We start from the raw sequence: 25,873 nt of genomic DNA on the forward strand, positions 1-25,873 counted from the left end.
CTTATGAAAGCTTGGGGTAGTAATACAAAAACTACAATTTCTTAAAATGTAAATAAAAAATGTGAATGGCATGATATCTAAAACATGTTGTTTGAGGAATAGCTGGAATATGAAATGATAAAAAAATGTGATTACAAAGATGCTTCAAGAAAACCACCTCGCCGGGTAAAAAAATACCCACTTATGGATCTAAGGGTTAACAGAACTTAATTGTGCAAATTGCCATATGCAAGTTAGCATCCGGCAGTTACTATGTGCTGGGGACCTGTACTACATACACAACATAAAACGTTGGGGTACTCAACTAGACTATTTTGTCACATGATGATCCTTTGCTAGCAGTGAAAGTAACCTGTCCAGAAGGAGAGAAGTGTCTCTTCAAAGATTTTAGATAGCAGAGGGTAAACAAACAACTTCCTGTTGGCCGCACGTCCCAAACCAAATGTTTTGTAACTGAGGTCCCATAAAAACTGCCAGGTGAGAGCCTTTTAATCACCGTTGAAATGAGCGATTAGAATAATTATTTTGAGGGGAGAGGATGGCTCCTGCTATTAACAACTCTCTATTCAATATCACAACAAATGAGTTGGCGCTCATTAGTATGAGTTGTGCTTGCCTAGTGGTTTGGAAAGCCTCCACCGGGAGCTTGTTTTATTACTCCCTGTGAGTGGAGCATGTAATTAGCATTCATCAAGTGTTGTATTCATATTATATCCTTCCTCACAAATGTAATTTTGACTTTACATAAGGGTTTCGTGCCTAATCAAGAAGGGTCTAGCTTGCAAGGCTAAATTGTTACATACAACTTCAGCAGAACTCAAAGTGTGTAAAGAAAGGCAAGAGTGAGATGCTCCTACAAGTTGTATTTCTCACAAAGTCAATTGTCAAGTCAATAGTCAAGTTAGTTAGCCTTTAATTAGCATTTATAACATATTTACAGGCCCACAAAGATATGCAACAATTCTAAAATGAAACTAGCCTGGGAGATCTACAGTAATCAGAATATTAGCACATAAGGAAACAAATGGGGAAGGGAATTCAATGGGAGGGCTTTCCCACGAGGGTCAGGAGCAGGGCAGTAGCACGATGGAAATGAGTAGGAACACCAAATGCAATAACTGGAATACAATAAAACATTTCCAAAGAAGTATTCACTAGGCATTAGAAAGGCCCTTGACAATGTTACATTCGGATGTATTATCATATTAGATATGTACTTATTAACATGTAGCATTGCACTAAATTTGATTTAGCTCCTGCTTTTATCCAAAGCAACTTACAATCAGCATTCAAACATGAAAGCTGAATGGATGTAAAATAATGGATTTAAATGTTGTTGAATTAGAGTGGTGGAATATAACTAATTATTTTTCAAATACTGTAAGCTACTTAATCACCACTTTAAAGTAGGCATATTGCATAATACAGTATTTGTACTTCAATCAGACAACTTATTGCCCTTCCCCCCTGCTTGTGCTTCCACCTATAAGATACCCTCACAACATCCCTGCCTCAGCCGTTCAAACACCATCATTAATACCTCCCCAACAATGTCAAGTCTAGCTCTGTTTTTTTGCTAATATTTATCACCTTTTCCAAACTCCGTACCATTTTCTCAACATCAAGCCTTTCAACCAAACACTAAAAAACGTTAAAACCTAAACTCTTTCAATATGTTCTCTATATTAAGTCACTGCCTATAAACATTATTTTTTCTGCCGAAGATCACTTTTTGTTTCACCGCATAATACCTTATAATGTTCAAGAACATATTTCCCTTGCAAAGCCTGGAATGAGGCTTTTTTTCAATTTTATTGAACAAGTATTTCAATACATCAGGAAAAGGCATGCATTACTTTTCATAACACTAATTCAAAACTGAAGGCATTATGAACAGAAAACAGAAGAAAACAGAAGTGGTCACTCAGGAATGAAGGAACCTTTTTACTTGAGCACAATTTAACAAATTATTTGTAAAAATATCATGTCAAATCAATAAATACTGGGGACCCAAGGCTGGGATGAGGTGTGCTGCTCATTGTGCGGGGGGGGGGGGACACATTTGCAGTGCACACTCACTTCCTGCGGAGAATAAAAATACACTCCTAGCAAGCCAGCTAGACGAGTTGTAAAAAAGTTATGTCTGGCTGTCAAGTGGATAGAGATAGACTGATTTTGAACATGGACGTTACTCCTCGCTTCTCCGTACATTAACAGCAGAAACCACCCCCATGTCCAGAGAGCCGGCACTGGTGACAAGTCAACTGCGAATGGTCAGATCGTTAAGCTAATAAGTCCCGGTAGCTAGCGTTAGCAAGGCCAGCCAGCCAGCGTTAGCAAGCTGGTTAGCTAATACACTCTAGGCCTTGAGTAGCTTGTTTTTACTTGCGCTTCTGGCATAGTAATGATAAAGTATGGTCTATAATGATGTTGTAGGCCTGTGTTAAGTGAGTCAAAAGCTAACTTTGATAACTCTCAGTGACAGTTTTGCTAGTGCAGCCCTGCTAAGGAAGCTAGGCTGTGAGCAGTTGGCTGGCTGCATCACACTGAGTGAACTGACAGGAGGCTAAAGCCGAGGAGATGTTTGACAGTCTGCGACAGACTATGTTACGAATAGTGCTATCCTTTTTAAGTTGAGTTAGATAACGTTTGTCATTATGTTACTTAGCATGTCCCTGGCTAACTACAAGTTAGTCATCCAGTTGTATCATTGTGTACTATCTTGAATCAAGTATGGGCATCCTTTATCAAAATAGACGCTAACATTGTATATTGTCTGCATTTTGCTCTCTTTGCAGTAAGTTACTAGCTGTCGTTAGCTAGTAATGTCTCTAACGTTACCATCTGCCGATATACTTGAAACACCTCCTGGATATCCGTTTGAAGAAATCAACTATGAGGATATTGAAGTTGAGGAGGTAGGTTGTGTTTATTTGCACTCTAGATGAATGAGTTGCAGACAAGCAAGTAACTGTTATCTTAATTGTCCATTTCCAGGTGGTCGGAAGAGGAGCTTTTGGAGTTGTTTGCAAAGCCAAATGGAAAGGCAAAGATGTGGCCATCAAGACCATTGAGAGTGAATCGGAGAGGAAGGCCTTCATTGTTGAGGTATTGTTGTAATTGCTGATACTTGAGTTTGTCTCATTACTGCAACATGTTTAGTTGACAAACACTGGCCATATCCAATTACAGTTAAATTGCTTCACTTCATGACAGTGCTATCAGTAGTCACGTGGCATAATACTTGTAATGACACACTTGGTGATACATATTTGTGTACTTAAAGTATTGAATAGCACGCATACAGATGGAATTGTGTGAAACGTATCCTCTTTGTCTCCAGCTCCGGCAGCTTTCACGTGTGAATCATCCCAACATTGTGAAGTTGTATGGCTCATGCAATAATCCAGTGAGTTTACTGGAGTGTTATTATGTGTTATCTGATCTCTAAACTTCACACATCAAAATACAGTCTAGTGTCTGTATTGTGTCTCTGATGTTTCTGATTCTATGCTCTCCTGCTCAGGTCTGCCTTGTGATGGAATATGCTGAAGGCGGCTCATTGTACAATGGTGAGTGTGGACTACTGAACAATACTTTTATATTACACGTCAGCATTTGTTTTGCCTTACTATAGAGTGGTGAAGTCCCCCCCTTCCGGGGGACATCCATGGGACCTTATTTCGGGAAAAGTATGTATTGAAGTCAATGGAGAGAGAAAGATTATCTTTTGATCCCGTTTGAATTGTGCAACAAATTACACATATGATGTTTGTCAATTTAAAAGATAATTTTACAAGTCAAAAAATAAATAAAAATGTGTCGTAAAACTGTGAAGTAACAACTTTTTTTGTGTGAAGCGCTCAATGAACTACATCTCTGGTCTTGCACACGTCACTAACACCAAGATGGCCGTCACGCTAGCACATTTCACCTCTTTCTTTCAGAATGAAGTGAAAAGTATTAAAAGAAGTGAAAATCACTTCAAGTCTGGGCTGGTTGAGAACTGTACATACACACAAGGGGAGTTAGTCGGTTCCAGCATGCGAGACCGGCTTTACAAGGTTTCGGTCAGTAACACGAGTGTAATGTGTAACGTTAATGTCAGCTAGCTAAATTCACTTACGCGACTCTGGGATTTGTAGTCTTTCTAGTTGCGTATTTTTCATAGTCTTATATTTCAACAGTTTTACGACAAACTGTGACTTTTTTGACATGGAAATTATTTTTTAAGATTGACAAACATCATATGTGTAATTCATGGCACAATTCAAATTTCGGGATCGAAAGATAATCTTTCTCTCTCCATTGACTTCAATACATAATTTTTCAGAAATAAGGTCCCATGGGTCGGAAGTAGATGGGCGTGACTTCACCACTCTATTAGTGAAGTGAACACAGCTTGGCACACACATACAGTAAGAAGCAGCCCTGTTCAGTTGACCCCCCCCACTGTTTGCATGTTCAGTCACCTGTCCAATCTCTTTGCACAGTGACATGCAGCACATCCTTGTTAGTCCCTGTAGAAAATATCCACATGGACCTAGGAAATAGCAATATGCAAACAACAATGTCTTTACAATTTGTGTCTTAAAACTTGTGCAGATATGAACTCAAACATTTACCTTGTGTTTAATAAGTAGGACATACATTAGTCTGAATAGTGCATATGGACCACTAAAGCTGACCTGACTTAATTGCTAACAGTTTCTTAAATAGTACGCCCTTCACTGGTTCCAGTTAAATGTTACGTATTGATATTGCCGTTTTGGGTCATGATTAGTTAGTTTTGACCATTATTGCTAAAATTATAATAACATTGCATCTCCAAAATGTATTGTTGAAATATTAGAATTGCTAAAAAAGTCCCACAGGGTCAAGAATTATGAGTAATCAGACGATGGACAGGTTTGTTTAACCTTTTTTTTTTATGTAGGCGATTGGTAAAATGAACACACACCGCAGCCAACTTCTTTAACTTTGACCAGAAATGCATGAACGCTGTTTTCCTCTGAAGGCTTGTTACCAACATATTGGATGGTTTACTTTCTGTAAAGTGATATATTGGAAATCTGCATAAACTCATGTTTATTTACAACCCGTCTGATCATTTACAAGCGTTTGCCACATTGGACTTTGATGCAGCAGTTTTTAATTGATGGCCAAAACTAAAAGAAACAAAACTAAAAACGATGTGTTAATAACCTGGAAGTTATTGATGTGTGCATGAGTGTTTCATACTGTTTATAGGCTATTATCTCCTTTCCCAGACATCAATGTTTGGAACATATTTGAATCCCAAGAGGTTCAGATTGCCAATTTCTTTATTTGTGAAACCAACAATGAAAGTCTGCTGTGCTTTACACCTTACCATCACCTCTTTTCCTCACTCACTGAATCTTTATCAAAGTTATTCCTATGGCACCATAACTTTGATGACATTCAGTTGAGTTGTAAAAACAGTTTTTGAACAATGTTAGCTAAATATTTCCATCTGGAATTACCTTGTTGAAATACTTAGAAAAAAGGTAGCCAGCCCTTTTTATGTATGTATGTGTGTCTGACAGCGTCATGATGTTCTGTTGTTTCCCTTCAGGTTCATTGTGTGTGGTGGTGGTTGTGACTGTGCTCTCTTGTCCACAGTGCTGCATGGTGCTGAACCCCTCCCCTATTACACTGCTTCCCATGCCATGAGCTGGTGTTTTCAGTGTTCCCAGGGCGTGGCCTACCTCCATGGCATGAAACCAAAGGCTCTCATTCACAGGGACCTCAAGCCACCCAAGTATGCTCCTCCTCACCTCACACACTCTTGTCTCCTCTTTCACTGTGCCAACACAGTGCCTGGTGGTTTCCTTTCAAATGTGTTTGCTTTAGTTACAGATGTTCAACAAATACTGTACTTTCAAATGGTCCGACTGTCTTTATGTTGCGTGCCTAAAGTATATGTGTTTTATAGAGCTACACAGTAATGCAAATCACTAAAATAATGTGTAGTTTCTCAGATGTTGTCTTGCAAGATCTTTATATCTGGACATATAGGATTATTGTGTCTAAACAGGTGTGGACAGGTGTGCTGAGGGTTCCAAGTAGACAGGGTGGGTCTGAACCAATTTTGAGGATTATTTTAAGTATTAAACAACTACAGTGGTCTTGGTCAATCCAAAATGTTAATAAACCTCAAACCTGAATATTTAAGGAAGTAAAAGTGAGGTTTTGGATTTCTTAGGAGAGAATATCTACGTGTACACAATTATTAGGCAACTATTAGTGTGCAGAATAATTATGCAACTAAAGGAAAAAACGAATATGTTCCCACGTCACTGTCCCATCTCATCTACTCTGTTCAGAGATGTTGACTGTTTCCCATCACTGTAAATCTCCCAATTACGAAGGGCCCGCACTTTCTCAATAGAGTTTAGGTCAGGTGAGGAAGGGGGCCATGTCTTTATTCTTTCATCTTTAAGGGCTTTACTGCCTAGCCACGCAGAGGAGTACTTTGATGTAGTGATGGCAGTTTGACACTGAAGCTTCGAATGGAGCTTCAACCCTGGACTTCCTATTCCATAGAAGCAGTGCTTCGAAGCTTGCTTCAAATCACGTGACATATGACGTCCGAAGCAGCAACTGCTTCAAATCACGTGACATGTGACGTCCGAAGCAGCAACTGCTTTAAATCACGTGACATGTGACGTCCGAAGCAGCAACTGCTTCAAATCACGTGACATGTGACGTCCGAACCAGCAACTGCTTCAAATCACGTGACATGTGACGTCCGAAGCAGCAACTGCTTCAAATCACGTGACATATGACGTCCGAAGCAGCAACTGCTTCAAATCACGTGACATGTGACGTCCGAACCAGCAACTGCTTCAAATCACGTGACATGTGACGTCCGAACCAGCAACTGCTTCAAATCACGTGACATGTGACGTCCGAACCAGCAACTGCTTCAAATCACGTGACATGTGACGTCCGAACCAGCAACTGCTTCAAATCACGTGACATGTGACGTCCGAAGCAGCAACTGCTTCAAATCACGTGACATGTGACGTCCGAAGCAGCAACTGCTTCAAATCACGTGACATGTGACGTCCGAAGTAGCAACTGCTTCAAATCACGTGACATGTGACGTCCGAAGCAGCAACTGCTTCAAATCACGTGACATGTGACGTCCGAAGCAGCAACTGCTTCAAATCACGTGACATGTGACGTCCGAAGCAGCAACTGCTTCAAATCACGTGACATGTGACGTCCGAAGTAGCAACTGCTTCAAATCACGTGACATGTGACGTCCGAAGCAGCAACTGCTTCAAATCACGTGACATATGACATCCGAAGCAGCCACTGCTTCATTTCCTGAATGAATCAACTCACTGGTTCGCCGTCCTATCAGGTGATTCAATGCACTGCCTCGTCTCTATTCTGACAGGTGACAGGTTGAAACAGTTTCGAATTTGAGCGCTTCAACACTTTATAACCGCTCTAAACAATGCGCAATGTGTGGGTTGTTGTCGTAGTTTGCGTTGTTGCTGTTGAGTTGTTGTTGGTATTGCATTTGAATTGGATCATTATAGAGCAAGCCAGGAAGAAAGATAGGTCGTTCTGGCTCGGGAAACACTTTGAAATGTGGAGAAGTTGTGAACAAAAAGACAATAATTACTATAAAAACACTTCAATAGTTTAAGGAATAGATAGCCCAGTGGATAGAGCCGGCGGCCAGGATGCGGCGATGTCCTCCTCGCATCTGGTTCAAAGCCCAGAATAGTCAAACTTTTGATCATTGCTCTTCAACTTTAATACTTTAATAACTGATTAAAGGCACTCTCCGCCCAAAAAAAATTCCAGCACTCTCTAGTCTCTTCTCAATAACCCAATACACACAATTATCAATCTTTAATTGCAAATAGAACATGATATTCAGTCTTAGTGTGTGTGTGCATCGAATATTCAGTTCATTATTTCAAGGCAAAGATACGTTAAACCCACTGCAGCCTTGCACTTCGCCAGGAGAGGTCGCTGTAACTGAAGCTTCGAGAAATGAACCTATTTCCGACACAATTGTCCAAGTGGTTCGATGCTTCATTCAAAGCTTCATTTTGCCATCACTACTTTGATGCATGTGATGGAGCATTGTCCTGCATAAAATCATGGTCTTCTTGAAAGATACAGACTTTTTCCTGTTCTACTGATGGAAGAAAGTGTCTTCTAAAAACCAGCAGTAGATGTGGGAGTTGATTTTGAGTCACCCTCATCTCATCAGTCCATAAAACCTTTGAAAAATCTTTCTTCAGATATTTCTTGGCCCAGTCTTGACGTTTCAACTCATGTGTCTTGTTCAGTGGTGGTTTCAGGTTCTTCCCTTTTTGAGAACCTGTTCACTATTTGCAGTGTGCAATCTTGACCAGATAGGACTCACTGCTGATTCAGAAACCTGTGTAAGTTCTATTTTAGTTTCTACACCTCTTGGTTTCATTCATTCTACTCTGTATAATTGTTCTGTAGTTAGGGCTAAAATTGTGTTTTTGAAATCTCAGAACAGCTAAAATACCTGTTTTTCAGGCAGAAATCTGGGTAACTTGTTTTTTCAGAAATCTTAAAACTGAACCATTTGCTTGTTAGGGTTCACTTTGATTAAATTGTAGTAGTGTTAACTTAAAACCTCTGTAACAAGGGTTTATTCTGACATTTGTCTGTAAAAAGTGCAGTACAATAAGCCTGAAGGCTCATTCTGATTGAAGTCACACAGTTTCTACTAGTGCCCATCAGCTGCAGAGAGTTAACTGATTAAAGGGGCGTGGGCCCACAGCTGTGACAACTCAGCCATCAGGACTGGTGTCCATTTTAGGCATCTCTTTCCTGGAGCATCAGACAGACGAAGACTGACAAAGACAATAGAGTCCTGCGGGAGTCACGAGGGAGGTAAAGAGGAGGCAAATCCTACTTTAAATGAGCTAAGTATCGCTGGTGTTTTTTAGCCCCTCATGCTAAAACATGTGTATATTCTCCATTCCTGTTCATGTGTCCTCTCCCAATTATCACTGGCCCCGGGTATCTCCTAATCGATATAACCGGCCTGCTCTCGTCTATCCCACATGCTCCACTGAGATCCAACATCTAGTTTCAGGTGGCCTGTGGAATTGCCAGTCAGCTGTTCCTAAGGCTGACTTCATCTCTGGCTACGCCTCCCTGCAGTCTCTGGATTTCCTTGCTCTCACTGAGACCTGGATTACTCCATCCAACACATCCACCCCAGCAGCTCTCTCCACAGCATATTACTTCTCCCATACACCCAGACCCACTGGCAGAGGAGGTGGCACTGGTCTCCTGCTCTCTCCCAAATGGAGCTTTTCCCTCTTCAAGCTACCTAACTTCACTCCTTCCACCTTTGAATTCCATGCCGTCACAGTAACCCATCCTATACAATTAACCATTGTTGTTCTCTACCGTCCACCAGGCGCCTTGGGGGACTTCTTGGAGGAATTAGATAATCTCCTCTCACACATCCCTGAAACTGGTCCTCCCGCTGTACTTCTCGGAGACTTCAACGTCCAGACAGGGAAGATAGACAAACTAACATCTCTGTTAACCACCTTTGCTTTCTCACTGTCTCCGTCCCCACCAACTCATAAAGCTGGCAATGTCCTTGATCTCATATTCTCAAGGAACTGCACTACTTCTAACCTCTCTGTAAACCCGCTCCACACCTCGGATCACTTCTTCATTTCATTCTCTCTACCCTTTCCAAACATAATAAACTAATCTCTTCTCATCCTGCACCTGTCCACCGTAACCTTCGTTCCCTCTCCCCCTCTACCTTTGCCTCATTGGTGCTCTCAGCCCTCCCTTCCTCTGACTCGTTCCAACTCCTGCCTCCAAACTCTGCTGCAGAAACTCTCCTCTACTCTCTCATCCTCTCTGGACTCTCTCTGTCCTCTCACATCTCGGCAGGCTTGTCAGTCCCCTCCTGCTCCCTGGCTAAATGACGCACTGCGCGCTAATAGAACCGTCCTTCGGGCAGTAGAGCGCAAATGGTAGAAATCCAAACACCCTGACGACCTCCTAACCTATCAGGCTTTCCTCTCCTCTTTCTCATCTTCGATCTCTCAGGCAAAAATCACTTTATTTGAAGATAAGATCCAATCTTCCTATTCCAATCCCAAAAACTATTTTCAATCTTCTCCACCCTCCTCGAACCCCCCAAAGCCCCTTCCCCCTCCTCCTTTCTTCCAAGCGACTTTGTTAACTACTTTGAAAAAAAGGTTGATGATATTCGCTCTTCTTTTTCTGACTCACCTTTACTCACTGCTGGCTCACCAGACCCTCCTTCCACCAACACACTAACCTCCTTTTCCCCTCTCTCTCCAAGTGAGATTCTTACCATCATTACCTCTGCCGTCCTACTACCTGTCCTCTGGACCCTATCCCCTCAAACCTCCTTCAGACTATCGCTCCTGATATTCTACCGTTTCTCTCCCATTTCATCAACACTTCTCTAACTTCTGGTCACTTTCCAAACAGTCTTAAGGAGGCAAAAGTAAACCCTCTCCTAAAGAAACCCACTCTCAACCCGTCCGATATTATAAACTACAGGCCTGTCTCTCTACTCCCGTTCCTGTCGAAAACACTTGAACGCGCTGTCTTTACAACTCAACTGTTATCTCCATCAGAACAACCTTCTGGATCCGCACCAGTCTAGTTTCAAGGCAGGTCACTCAACAGAAACTGCCCTCCTTGCTGTCTCTGAGGAACTGCACATTGCTAAAGCAGCCTCCCTCTCCTCTGTCATCATCCTTTTGGACCTGTCTGCTGCATTCGACATGGTGAATCATCAGATCCTCCTTCGCACTCTCCAAGAACTTGGAGTTTCAGGCTCTGCACTTTCCCTCCTCACCTCATACCTCAAAAACCGTACCTACAGTGTAACTTGGAGAGGGTCCGAGTCTGACCCTTGTCAATTAACTACAGGGGTCCCTCAGGGCTCTGTCCTTGGTCCCCTCCTCTTCTCTCTGTACACAAACTCGCTCGGATCAGTCATTAGCCCGCATGGTTTTTCATACCACTGCTACGCTGACGACACCAAATTAATTCTATCCTTTCCCCGCTCAGAGACCCAGGTCGTCGCACACATCTCTGCTTGTCTAGCGGACATCTCTCAGTGGATGTCTGCTCACCACCTCAAGCTCAACCTTGACAAGACTGAACTGCTTTTTCTTCCTGGAAAAGATTGTCCCACTCTTGACCTAATAATCAACATTGGCACCTCTGTTGTTTCCCCGACTCAGACTGCAAGGAATCTGGGTGTGATCCTAGATAACAAACTGTCCTTCACTGCAAACATCGCTGCTACAACCCGCTGCTGCAGATACACGCTTTACAACATCAGGAGGATACGTCCCCAGCTGACCCAGAAAGCGACGCAGGTTCTGGTCCAGGCTCTCGTCATCTCACGCCTAGACTACTGCAACTTACTTAAAAAGTACACAGTAAAAGTACTTGATTGTACTTGTGGTAGCAGTCAAACTAGTACCGAGTCCAACAGTGTCACTTTTATTGAGAACTTGTGGTAACAAATATTTGTATCGATCATCAAATATAGCAGGGGAAAAAAGAGCAGCTGATTTGAAAAACAAACTCGAGAGACGGCTAAGGTGACCGCAGTGTAGAACCGCTGTATAGTTTAAATCTCCTAACAATGTTGTCCATTTTAGACACAGGCTTATTATATTTACAGCCTTAATAACATTCATTTTCTGGGCTCAATGTGTGTCTTGGCCGTTTTCGTTGTGATCGCTAAATTCCCCTAGTTTCCCCTTGTTTATAATATCACCGTTCCAAGCAAACGAGTGCTTTTTGTTTTGAAATCACTTCCGCGAGTTTCGTGATTTGAATCAGAAGTTCTGAACATGAGCCCGCCCCGCTCGACCTTCTGAGCCAATCGCAGCGCGATAATGACCTGCCTTCCGTTTCAACCATACTCCTTCCGTTTCCACTATACTTTCTCTCACACGTACATGCATTCTTCTCTTGCATACATATATTGTCTTCATACATGCATATATTATTTATAATATTAAATGTAAACATTGAATGAATGTGCATGAGAGCAAAATGTATAAATATGAGCATTAAAATATATGAATATGAGAACAAAATGCATGAATGTGTGCATTGAAATATGATAATATGAGAGCAAAATGTATTAATGTGAGTGTAAATATATACGTGTGTAAGCGTGAAAATGTATGTATGTAAAAGGAGAATGTATGTGCGTGAGAGGACCAGTATGAATTACGGCCTGTACGGCCCATCATAGCATCCTATGGGCTTCACTGATCTGCCCTGCAGTTTGCTGCTTGCTTGAACCCCAGTGTCAGGCTGGTACTGAAGAAAGGTTGGATCCCAGAAGAGACTAGTGAGAGAAGGGTCTTGGCCGGACTCTCTGGGAACAACCAGCTGTTCTGTTTCCTAGAGAAGTGCTGCAGAGTTTCTAGGAATTACAAGGTCTCACATTGTGACAAATTGTCAACAAGGGTTTATCGTCCAATCATTTATATGCTCCTTTTAATGATCGCCACAGATTTACTACCTGTCCTACACTTGCATCCCCATGTCCTGTGATGAGATTGTGTCAACAAGCTGATATATTGTGCAATTTAAAGTACATGGATGGCACCGTTAAGCTATCAATGATGTGTAATCACAGCGGAGTCATTATATTATCTTATCTTACCAACTGTGTCAAAAACCCTTCTCCAAGAGGTCCCTAAAGGACAAAAAAATATATCAAGCGAAAAGGTTTAGCTTTTACAATTCAGAAAGTGTTACTTGTATTATTAATCATTTCAAGTTTTTGCTATTTTCAGTGTCTAATAAGGTGTATTTCTTGTTTTCGTTCAGTCTGCTTCTGGTGGCAGGCGGCACTGTGTTGAAGATATGTGACTTTGGAACAGCATGCGACATTCAGACCCACATGACCAACAACAAAGGAAGTGCAGCATGGATGGCCCCAGAGGTATTTGAAGGCAAGTATACAGTGTAAGAGGCAGTCCAAGTAGTTCTTTGGATACCTGCCCCGTTATTTGTTTTGAACTAAAAAAGTGTTCATAAGTATCCAGTTGCTTTCTATAAACGCTCACTGAATCCTTTTAGGCCAAATAACCATCTTGCATATTTCCTTGTCAGAGGTGAAAATTAACTAAGTACATTTACTCAAGTACTATATTTAAGTAACATTTTGAGGTACTTGTACTTTACTTGAGTATTTCCATGTAATGCTACTTTATACTTCTACTCCACTTCATTTATTAAACATATACTTTAAAGGGATAGTGGAAATTGAACCCCAAATAGTTTCGTTTTAACTTATATACAAGCATAATTACGTACCAAAACAATCACACCTGATTACAAAAATATAATAATTGCCTTACGCATGTTAGAAGCACTTTATTGCAGCTTCCCCGAACTTTTTTAGAAACGAAATTATCGCTTCAGCCAAACCGGAAGTGACGAAAACTCAGGAAGATGAAACGATAATAAAACAATGGCGTCTATGCAGAATGAACGTGGAAGGGCAAATATACCAGACAAAGAAGGATTGTACGAGGTATCCAGTGATGATAGCGAGTCAGAAACATCCTCTCGGCTTTCCTACGAAAATGTAGTTTTAGGAACTGAATCTGAATCCGGTTCAGTAAGCGATGATGGTGACAATATTGAGCCAGACGATGGACCATTACGTCCTTATTTGTTCGAGCCCGAGGTGATGGAGTTAGTTCACGGCATGGGCAATGGCGAGGATAACCAGGACCAGGCGCCAGATGATGCACCCCTACGCACAAATAATCTTGACTGGTAGGTCCCTAAGCATAGCTCACGGCTCGGCACGCTTAAAGCGAGTTATCCGCTGCAGTGGAAACGCGCCATTATATATTGCAAAAGTTGGCATGCATGTACTGTAGGCCTATGGCTATGCCCGAGGATGACTGCATGTAGAGTACATTTCATAACATACCAGGGTCAGGTTCACATAAATTATCTTGTCACATTTATTATTGTATATGTAACAGCCTTATGGGCATTAATTACATGAATAAATTGAAATGAATTGTATACTAGCATGATATACAGCTAGAGCCAATCGGTCTTTTGACGTAGTAGGGCCCTAATCCTAGGCTAGCCAGGCTGCCTGTCAAGTGTAGGCTGTACTCACAGTACTGTTAGTCTATCATGTCTATATGATGACTGTAGTGTACACATTCGACACTGTGTACCGGATTATCGGATGACGAGGCCTCCGGTCGCCTAATCGACAGGCAATAAATGGCGTTGTACACAATGGTACAGGCTAATGATGCATTAAATCAGCTAGAAAACATAATAAAATACTCACTTCTTATGTATTCCACTTTCAATTTGAGTTAGAGACCGAGGAATCTCGAAACAATCGTCAGTAAAATGACGGGAGCACACGACTGCCGAAGTACTCGTCAGCTTCGGCTCCGTGAAGTTTGCCCGTGTTATCTGAACAAATTTCACCCACTGACGACGAATGGCTGGGTTTCTTGGAAACGCATGCGTCGATACGCCATTCTCTGCATTTGCTGTCGCACTACAGCCATACAAAACACATCTATTCACCATAATAAAGGTCGGCTATTCACATGCAAATGCTATTGAATGTCCGCCATTGTTTGTGCCCGTCGTCCTTTGTTTTCGTCATCACCCGAAGATTCCCGACGATTCCCGAAGTATTTCGTTTCATTGAGAGGGCGTGGTCGGGAGCAGTAAAATAAAATGAAACTAGGCGCATGAAATTAAAAAAAATTGTTTATTATGCTTATTTTTAATAAAAATACATAAGTTAAACCCAAAATTCGCGGATTTCCGCTATCCCTTTAACAAACAGGACTTTTAACGAAATGCTTCTCTAGAAATGTAACTAGTGGACTAACTCTTTAAATTCTTTACAAAAAGTTAATCAGAGCTTTGTTTGTCTACAACAGTAAAATGCTACTTGATGCAAAAATATTATGTAGAAATGATGTCATTTATAAATATAATTATATACATGCTAAAAGGTAAGTTTTCTGCACAATGAGTACTTTTTCTATTTTAAGCACATTTCGCTGATAATAGTTTGAGTAAGATTTTGAATGCAGGACTTTTACTTAAGTAAAGCATCTGAATACTTCTTCCACCTCTGTTCGTATTGCTTTTTCTTACACACACCTTTGATTTAGCTACTTTCCCCCTTAATGTCAGCTCAGTGCTCCCACAATGGAGGAATATCTTCTTGATCCATCATCTGCATCTCACTTTACTGTTTTATTGATAGTGGTCTCCTAAGCACAGTGAGGTGATGAATGGCGAGATGCCGGTGGCTTTATTTCCCTCGGGATAGGACGTGTACAAATTGTGTTCTCATTCAGCCAAGAGCCTAGCACATTTCTACATGATGAGACATGTTCTTGGCGAGGGGGCATGGAGGAAAGAAGAATATAGCCCTTAGCATTGTCTTGTTTTTTGGAGGCAAGGTACAAGACAAGCAATTAAACACCTCACGTATGCCCTCACCGTGAACTCTTAACAACTCATTTGCATCAGTGTGTGCAGCGCAGCTACTTTAAGAGAGGTGTGTGATGTGCACTTTGATTTGGCCATAATAGGCCCAGTAATTATGCAACACAGGAGCTGTTCCTTGGTAAAATTGCTCCCCTATTTCCATTCTCATCCCCTCCTAGACGCACCCTCGATCTCATCTCAATTGTGCCACAGAGAATTGCCTTTATCAGTCAGTCAGCGATGTCAAACAGTGTGTTCTCCCTGTTTGAAAAGGACCTAAGTGTTGCTGTGGGTTCTTCTCTACTTGCAGGCAGCAATTACAGCGAGAAGTGTGATGTGTTCAGCTGGGGGATCATTCTCTGGGAAGTGATCACTCGCAGGAAGCCCTTCGATGAAATTGGAGGACCAGCTTTTCGCATTATGTGGGCTGTGCACAATGGTGAGTGTGTGTTTTTGGGGTAGCTGGAGGATGCAAAGGTCATATCCAGCTGTCGGCAAAAGGTATGGGTACCAAACCCCAGTAGTAAACGACCCGGGGCTAATTATTAAAGATAACAATTGTATTTGTTTTGCATTTCCATCATCACATTAGTCTATAATGATTTGTTACAAAAATATATGTTATTTATTTTACATAATAAATATAAAAAAGCAATGTCAATTGTTGTTTCCACTTGTTTAGTTTTCCCCTGAATAAACAAAAAAAAGAACTGATAAATAATGAAATAAATGGTGCAAGAGGCAGGTTCACCTGCAGCACACCCTGCAAACGATTGTAGTTCAGAGATGGATGAAGGAGAATACTAATGGGACACTAATAATACCTGGGGAAGTTTCATATGTTCACCTCTGAATCTGCCTGCCTGAGTCATCATAGCTTTAACAGCAGGAACCAGGGGATTTAGCAAACATTTCTCTGCTTGGCTGCTGTGATGCCAAACGTAATCTGTTCCTGTGACCGTGCCTGAGCAGTTCCTTTACCTTTATTTTTAACATTCAGGCACAAGACCTCCTTTAATCAAAAATGTGCCCAAGCCCCTTGAGAGTCTGATGACTCGCTGCTGGTCTAAAGACCCCTCTCAGCGGCCTTCCATGGAGGAGATAGTGAAGATCATGACTCATCTAATGAAGGTAATCTGTCCTCACACACGCTGTCCCTCTCTACAAGGCTTTCATTCAACTGGAGTGAATAATTCAATAACCCTGAACAAATACTTACATCTCAGAGAGCAGATTGTAACATGACAGGAAAAGTTTGAATGTATTGCCTTTCAAATAGAAGTGTTATGATATTTAGGTTACATCAGGATATCATCAGGAATCTCCCCTCCCCCCTGACCTTCTACATACAGTCAATGCACAAACCAGTGAGCACACCATCCATGGGTTTCTGTTATTATTATTATTATTATTATCCTTTTTATTATTATTATTATTATTATTATTATTACTTTTATTGTATATTTTTGTATTTACAGGATTTCCATCTATATTTACAATAATTGACTATTTATTATTTATAACAAAACTATATTATTTTGTTATTATACACAGATTTTCTTTCTCTGTTTAGTTTCTGGTCTCAATGTGTATTTAGTTATTTGTCTTCACTTGGGAATACTCGTTACTCTCTTGTGTGTATTTAGGACACTGTACTTGAATGCACTTTTCCTGTAATTGTTATATCACTAAATACATTAAAAGAATTGCAAAGATGTTGTACAAACCCCCCCATCCCCAAAAAAGGAGGACACAAATATATAATTAGGATGGACAGCGCAATAGAAACATTGGAAATGCAATTCCAAAGCACTACAAACCGCTCCTCTTAAAAGACCATGCATTCAAATCAACCCATCTCAGTTTCAACAATACTAAACATTAGAAGCTACATGCATGAAAGGATGTCTTATTGCAGGACTGTTACATGTAATAATGCACGGGTAAACGCATGAGCTTGCTACTAAAAATCATCCATCACACCGAACATAAGCCACCGTTAGCTTAGCGGTGGTGATGTGCAGCCATGTGACCGTGCTGTAACGTTAGCGTTTGACTTCTGTTATTGCATTTACATTTCAAGAAACATAAAAGTGGTGTTGGTATGTGGAGATTATCATGCTGACTGAAATGTTTAAGTATCATTAATTTGTGCCACATCCTATTTTCTGAACCCTTACGATGCTAACGTCCTGTTGGGCCTACAAAATACATCATCACTGCACAGCTCTATTATATGGCAGTCATTTTAGCTTGATGTACCTAATGTGCTGGGAACTGAAGTTATTATTATGGATTATGTTTGACTTGACTTCACTCTTTCATGCACAGCTTGGGTAGAAAGATGTTCAATCCAACCAAGCTCACTCTTTCTTCAATACATTTTTTCTTGTCAGTACTTCCCTGGATATGATGAACCGCTGCAGTATCCATACCAGTATTCAGATGACGGACAGAGCAACTCTGCTACCAGTACAGGTACAAGAGTCATCCTCAAACCAGTTAAAGCCAGCATGTATCAGCACAGAAGGATATAGAAGGAACATGTACTGGTGCTAGTCTCCTGGAAAGCATTATTATTATAACATTTTGAAATCGTTTTTTTCTTTTCTGCCAGCACCCAATAATTGTATCATGTCTGAAACAGCCATGTCTATGATTTTAAGCTTTGGTTAGCTTTACAGTGTTGTGAACCATCAAAGAAAATGCATTGTAAATCTTTGATGAAAGACACGTCCTGTTTCCTGGGGAACAACAGGTTCATATGTGGACAACACTGGCACCAGCACCAGCAACAAAAGTGACGCAAACATGGAGCACAGTGATTCCCAAGGGAGTAACGATACTATCAAGATCATGCCTCAGTTTGCTCCTTACTTCAAGCCAAAGGTAAACCAATACTACACATAATACATTCATTTCAGTTTTACAGTTCTCCGTCATTTAGCTGCACGAGAAGCAAATATTGTCAAACTAAGCTTCTGTAGTGAGATTTTCCTCTTGTTCTCTTAGGCAGACCCGTTGAGGTCTCTGCCTCTGTCGAGGGGGGGCAGTGTGGAGAGTCTGCCTGCACGGACACAGTGCCTGACATCATCTGACAGCAAGAGAATGAGCGCTGACCTGTCGGAGCTGGAGCCCAAGCTGCCATTTGCACCTGCAGGTAATGCCTGACGTCACACAGCACAAGACAACAGGAACAAGAGCGCATCAAAGCAAATTAGCATGCTCCTACCAGATTTTGAAAGAAGCAAATTGTTCAGGAAAGGCATGCTGCAGTATTGTCAGTGCAAGTCTTATTGGAATGAGGCCTCTCCAAATCCACCAGAAGCTCCTTCCCTGTCAGTTTTACTCTTATGTGCGTTCATCACTTAGAGATGGAAATGGATTCCTCACAGAAACACAGATTTGACCTTGTACACTAAGGCCCATCAGACCCTTCTGTCAACCATCTCCACGTATTGCAATGTTCTGACAGAAACAGCGAGCTCAATAGTGCCACTGAAATTAAACCTCAGGAGCTCTAAGCATGTAGTTTGATTTGATTTAAGCATACACAAATGTCAGGTTCCTTTTTGTCTATTTTAATGTTATTCTTTCACAATTGTTTGGCCAGTGTAGGGACAAAATAGAAAGGAAAGGTCCCAAGTCTAGAACAGGGACATGCGGTTATGTGGCATGCGCTGTAACCACTCTGCTACAATGGCACTCCATGTCAGGTCTTTTTGTTTGTTGCCTTTTTTATTTGTCTGCTGTACTGTAACTTAATGGTCTAGTTGCCAGCTCATAGATTCCTATTGTGTACACCAAAGTTAGAAATGTGTAGTATGTGCCCTCAGCACATACAAACTGCCGGATGCTAAATTGCATATGTTGGGCAATTTGCACAATTATTATAAGTCGTGTTAATTAGCATTAATTCACATATGCAGACAATAGCAAACAAATTGTTCTGAAGTTCTAGGGGACTCATAACTGCCATTCTTGATCCTGAAATGGTCAGAAATGGATTCAACTTCCTCAATAACCTTAAAAACCACACCAAAACTGTCCAAATCAACCAAGCCATTTTGTAACTATTGTCTGCATATGCTAATGAACAAAACTTATGCTAATTGTGCAAATGGCCCAGCATATGCAAGTTAGCATCCTGCAGTTTCTATGTGCTGGGGACCCTCACTATATATTTCTGTCACAAAACGTTGGTGTACTCAACATATCACAATAAGACTCTATGAGCTGACAACTAGGCTATAAATGAATAACGTTACTGTAGTTCCACCATCAACACCTGCAGTCCTCAGATTGCCGTGTGGAGCTCTGAGCCCAAACCGCAGCAGAGCCCTATGCCTGCTGCTGTTTGGGCTCAGAAGGTAATGTGGTGGCTGCTGGTGGTGTAAGCGGTAACACTCCACGGCGCCGGGAAGGGACGGAGAGCATGCTGCCCTTGCACGTACAATGTATGCTCTGCATGAGAGGGGCCCACATGTCCGGTCCAGCTGTGGCCCCCCAGTCTGTGTCAGTCTGCATGCTCGTTGTGTTCGCAGCTGTATGTGTGTATGTGTGTTTTCCGCAGCACGTCCGCAGTTTAAACGAGGCCATCGTAAAACGGCATCATACGGCACCATTCTGGATGTCCCCAAGATCGTCATCACAGGTACCACTGGACCCCCGGGTTTCCATGGTGACCGGGTGCAGCTGGCTCTGCTTTGCTAGTTTGGGCTGCTGTGCTCTGACATGGAGCTCTCCTGTGTGTCACTCCATACGATGCCAACACAACATTTTATACAAACATTAATCAGGGTTGGGAGGGTTACTTTAAAAATGTAATCAGTTGCCTGTGACACAAGATTTTCATCGACATAACTACACTGTAGCTATGTTCGTTTGACAAATAAAGAACCTTGAGTTACAATAATTAGTTACACTTCAAAAACATTTATCAGTAACCGAAGTATCAAAATAGAAGTAATGTAACCTGATGACTTTGTTACTTTTGGATTACCTCAATATCAAATGCAATGCAAATAAAACAGGAGACATTAAATAACAATAACATGTTTTTTACTTATTTTTTTAAGTGCAAATAACAATGTCACTTTTAGAAAAGAAGAAACCAAGATATTTAAGATAATATATAAAAATGTAGTCCAAGTAATAGTTTACAAAGTAATTACTACATGAATCAAAAGCATAGACTGATTGTTTGTTTAATAAATCAGGTGTCCAGCTACTGCATTATTTTTTCTTTGCGTAATTGTAATCAGAAACAGTTACCTTTTTGGTTTCCTGATTACGTAATCTCGTTACATGTAATCGGTACCCCCCCCCCCCCCCCAAACCTGAATATAGTTGAGCTGGTCCTGGAGTAACACACAAGCTCTATGTCTCTGTGTTTATAGAAGGCAGAACATGAGTTAATATTCACATCTGGTGAGAAAATAACAACGTTTTCTCAAGTGACGATGTCTTCCCATCATCTTGTGTCACCTGTCAATCAGATCGGATCAGGTGACACAGATGAGATGACCCTCTAACTCATGGCTCTGTCTTCTCCTCCCTCTCTGGCTTTGCAGTGCACCAGTTCTCTGAATGTCCGCTTGTCCTTGCCTTTCATGCATAAAGGACTCTGAGAAAGCTTGGCTATTTTTCTCTCCCTCTTGCTCTTTAACTCCATTAACTTTGACAAAGTCATTTTTGATTCATTTCTTTCACATGAGGGTCAAAGCTATTACAAGCAGATACGGATGAGAGGAATGGGGACAGCTCTGGATGTCCTGAAAAAAAGTGTCTTATTTGGAGCTGGGTGAGACACATTATCTGTGGCCAGTTGTATCCACTGATAAGGAAGTCAAATGATGCATGTTGTTAACGGTAGGGAACATCATCGCACGGGTACACCTGGACACCTGGTCTTTTACCAAGCAAATACATCATTGGTGGTCATAAAGGAGGGGTGTAACGGTATGTCAAATGCACAGTTCTAAGGTATAAACAAAACAATGCAGAAGATAAAATATATATTTTTTTTTTTAATGTAAATGATAGATAATTGGTTATTTCTTTCACCTCTGCCACATTGCCTGCGTCTCCAAAAGTAAACATTGAAGAGGAACTTTCCACAGTATTTTGAGATCTTACAGCAACAATACTGCAGTGACATGTCTGTGTCAAAGCCGTGAAATACTTTTTATTATTGCATTTTTAATCTGCACTTCCTGTTTCCATTTCCTTCCAGGGTTTTTGTAATTAATAACTTTAACACAAAACTTTTGTCAAAATGTTTGCAGGACAGTGTTGTGAAAGTGAGGTTACTTGCACAGTTCTATCCATGAATATATAGCCAGCCAGCATTATGAAAGCAAGCTTATTAAGTAAAGAGCTGGCAGTAAAGCAGCGCTGCCTGTGTGACACCACACACCTGAGAGACGTGGCAAGAGTGATGAAAACAAGTCCAACATTCACAAAACACTTATATCCTGTCCTTCTGCCAAAGCTTCCAAGAAGAATTCTCTCTTAAATACATTAGGCCTAGGCTAAGGTACAATATATTAGTGACACACAAACTGAAGAAAGTCACATATTGAAAGAAACATCTGGAACTGATGCATGTACCGTTACCCCCCTGCCATTGAGCAACAACTGGAAACATGTTTTCACTTCATTTTATTTAAAGTGCATTTATCTGAATAAAAAACTAAATCAGGGAATATACAAATTCAATAATAATTCATGAAAAATGAATTCCAATAGACAGATCTGCTCAGTCCTTTGTGTGTTGGTATGTGTTGTTTCTTTTAGACAGAGCCTATAGTAAGCCTAGTGTTAGTGGAATCCACCTGATGTGTTCTAGGTCGTGTAGAGGTTGGGGAATAGGAACAAAAGTGCAATCCACATGACTTGATGTTGAATATTGCTATAATGTAGGAACTATGTATGCCTTACTTATGTGTGTTTGTGTTTCGGCTTCAGTAGAACATATTATACTGTAGATTGAGAAATATAAGCACCATCGAACCCAAAAGCACTTAGATTTATGATCAATAAATAATGCTGAATGTTTAGTTGCATTTATAGTAATACACTGTAGTCAACAGTCCTACCATCATGGCATGCATTTGGGCATGAAAACATTTAAAGTAAACAGATGGATAATTGCTTCCAGATAACGTTTTTAGAAATTGGTTTACATTTACACAATGTTTACACAACAATTGCAAAAAAAAAGACTTTGCAATCAATCAAATATTATATATATTTACCCAACTTAAATATAATGCTATTAAGTAACATAGACTTATATTTCTAGTGACCAGACATAAAGAAATAATGATACATTTGATGTGATGTCATGACATATTCTCTTTGATGCAAGTGCTGCTACATCTAGTCAGGCCAAACCCTCAGACCAAATTCATCAAGAAGCCAGATTTGGAGTTTGACATGTGTGGTACGGTGATGTGTGTATGTTTGCAGTTCACTGTCAGTGTGGCGGGATGCTTTTAGCGCTGTGGTCATGTTGTAGCCATGCCACAGCACATGTTGACAGACCAGGACCTACAGGGTTAAATCAGTGCAGCTGTCCCTGTGACGCTCGGTGAGCCTGGATATCTGTTGAGCAAACATGGGCACCAATCTCCCACCATCACTATCTGCCATCTCCACTGCTCTCACCCTCTGTCCTCTGTTCATCCTGTCCACAGCCACATGCGAGCCTCAGAGACGGCGCTCAGTGCAGGACCTGCCCGGCATCTGCTCAGAGTCCAGCCAGGTAAGACCAGGCCCGCTGCGGAGGGGTGTGCTAAGACAGGGAGGGTCACTCGGTCTGTGTGTATTGATGTTTATGTCCTTGACTATACTTTACTTATGTAGGGCAGAGTTTCTCTCTAGAGGCGTTTTAACATTGTTCTACAGAAAAGGGGGATGTATGTGCACAAATCTAACGTACGTACCCAGCCAGGCTAGATTTTAATTTGTTTGAAAGTCAATTTCCATCCAGTTACGGACAGAGGTGGAAAAAGTACTCAGATCTTGTACTTAAGTAAAAGTACCAGAGTGTATTAATACTCTGTTAAAAGTAAAAGTCCTGAATTCAAAATGTTCCTCAAGAAAAAGTACAAAAGTATTAGCATCAAAATATACATAAAGTTCCTAAAGTAAAAGTAGTCATTGTGCAGATCGGTCCAAGGGTATTTATTTCAGAATAATATATATGATATGCAAAAATTGTACTTAAATACAGTACTTGAGTAAATGTACTTAGTTACTTTACACCACTGGTTACAGACATAAAGATAGGAAAGTTAGCATTAGTATAGTGAGAGTCAAACATGGTAGATCATTGTATGTTGCACAATGCACCTGTGTGTCAGTGAGTGGGAAGTGAACGCTGAAAGATGCTGGCTCCACTTAGAACTCTGCTATTTGTTGTTTTGCTTTGCACAACAGAAGAGTCATGTATATGAAACATGTCTGACTGGATCTCCCTATCGTTTCCTTGAAGATAAATTGCAAGACGTCTGCGTAGCTGCACGGCACCACCATCTTAATGTGCAGTCTTTACTTTTTTGTAAAACAAATATCATTTTTTTAATACTTTAAAAAACGTATGGAAAAAGGCTTTTCATAAATCCAATTGCTTCCTTTACAATGAATGAGAACACATTGAATGTTTCACAGTAGTTGTAGGGGTGGAGTCCTCCTTCGTTCTATCGCAAATGAAGTCAAATAATGAAAACTGTCACCGTGGGAAAGATAGCTAACCACAAGAGTGAATTACAATACATCTGTCTAGTGGTGCGTTATTTGATCAATGTGTTCCCTCGCTTCACTTAATACAAAAACAACAGAGTAGGTCTCTATTGCACAGCTGGACAATGTCTTGCTGCACTTTGTGAGGGTAACAAACATCCAGCATGGGAAGAGGGCACTGCTAACGTCATTTTGCAAAACCAGATATCTTATTGGCTAGTTAGCTGTAGCTCATTGTTCAAAGACAGACAACATATCAACATGGGTCGGTTTAGATGCTCAATGTGCAGAAACAGCGTGATCTGTCATTATGGGCATGCACACAGAAGGATCCACACTTGTGTTTTTCAATGCACACACAAATGTGTTCCATTTCATATACATGTAAATACAATCCAAATACAGAAACAAGTTTTATATGTATTTTTGATCCTCACATATTAGTTTTCCGTGTAAAACCTCTGCACCTTCAAACACAACCGCTTTCTGTGCACGGATCGCTGTGCATTCGTGTGTGGGGTTTTGAGACTCCCCTGACGGTCACCCGATTCGTACTTGTAATTTTTTCTATCTATAGCCAATCAGATGTCTCCTTCATTCTAAGCCAATCACATGAGCGCGCCCCCACGAGGGTAGATTTATTGCGTTCATGACACTTCATATACGCATTTTGCGCTGTCCGGAGCTGGGTTTCCACGGACAGAATTTATTTTACCGTACCAATAATAATAATAATAATAATAATAATAATAATAAGAATAATAATAATTGTGTAGCAGAGTTTCCGTTAGCAGGTAATTACCGGACTATGACCGGATATGGATAATAACACAGGAGTAACGGATCCTCTCTCCTGACAGCCCGTCAGTTTCTCATGCAGCTCGCTAAAACTTCACTCGCGTTTATGTCCATATCGATCAGATCCAGCTCTCCTGATCGGCCTTTATAGAGAGCACCGATCAAACTATGAAGAGTGAATATCAGCCAATAATGACCGGCGGGCCCCCCCCCGTTGACACACTGGCTTCGTAGTGCACTGATCGATTAGGCTAGGCTAACCTGTAGCTGCTCCCTCCACACGCACAACAACTTCATACAGACATAAATAAAGCAGCTGTATGGTAACACAGGAAACACACATTTAAAACGGTTTTGCCTGCCGTTTGTGTGTACACAAGCATTCATCAATGGTTCGGAAAGTGGCGCTGTACCTAATAATATAAAGATTGTATTTGCGTGCATTTCCTGTCCGGAAAGTGGCGCTGTACTGAGAGTGGAGGTGTCCTGAGGTTAGCGCCTGCAGGCAGGCTCCATGGAGCTGTCAGCTCCGGACTGCGCAAAATGCGTACATGAAGCGCTACGTCATGAACGCAATAAATCTACCCTCGTGGGGGCGCGCTCATGTGATTGGCTTAGAATGAAGGAGACATCTGATTGGCTATAGATAGAAAAAATTACAAGTACGAATCGGGTGACCGTCAGGGGAGTCTCAAAACCCCACACACGAATGCACAGCGATCCGTGCACAGAAAGCGGTTGTGTTTGAAGGTGCAGGGGATTT

General features: G+C 41.1%; 1 protein-coding gene across 2 annotated transcripts in view; it reads left to right on the plus strand.

Annotated features, from left to right (window-relative positions):
- The first annotated feature begins 2,039 nt into the window (after positions 1-2,039).
- Positions 2,040-25,873, plus strand: part of map3k7 (mitogen-activated protein kinase kinase kinase 7) — a 32,224-nt gene continuing 8,390 nt past the window's right edge. The window contains exons 1-14 of one of the 2 annotated variants that reach the window (XM_034204517.1): positions 2,040-2,273; positions 2,799-2,918; positions 2,998-3,108; positions 3,344-3,409; positions 3,527-3,572; positions 5,644-5,782; positions 12,898-13,022; positions 15,875-16,003; positions 16,565-16,695; positions 17,961-18,042; positions 18,323-18,453; positions 18,577-18,724; positions 20,138-20,218; positions 23,265-23,332. In XM_034204517.1, the coding sequence (XP_034060408.1) occupies positions 2,826-2,918; positions 2,998-3,108; positions 3,344-3,409; positions 3,527-3,572; positions 5,644-5,782; positions 12,898-13,022; positions 15,875-16,003; positions 16,565-16,695; positions 17,961-18,042; positions 18,323-18,453; positions 18,577-18,724; positions 20,138-20,218; positions 23,265-23,332 (1,350 nt within the window). In that variant the 5' untranslated portion in view covers positions 2,040-2,273; positions 2,799-2,825. The remainder of the gene's footprint in view (positions 2,274-2,798; positions 2,919-2,997; positions 3,109-3,343; positions 3,410-3,526; positions 3,573-5,643; positions 5,783-12,897; positions 13,023-15,874; positions 16,004-16,564; positions 16,696-17,960; positions 18,043-18,322; positions 18,454-18,576; positions 18,725-20,137; positions 20,219-23,264; positions 23,333-25,873) is intronic. The other variant, XM_034204518.1, reaches the window with a different exon arrangement.

The sequence above is a fragment of the Gymnodraco acuticeps genome, unplaced genomic scaffold (assembly GCF_902827175.1).
Source record: "Gymnodraco acuticeps unplaced genomic scaffold, fGymAcu1.1, whole genome shotgun sequence".
In the NCBI taxonomy this organism is placed as follows: Eukaryota; Metazoa; Chordata; class Actinopteri; order Perciformes; family Bathydraconidae; genus Gymnodraco; species Gymnodraco acuticeps.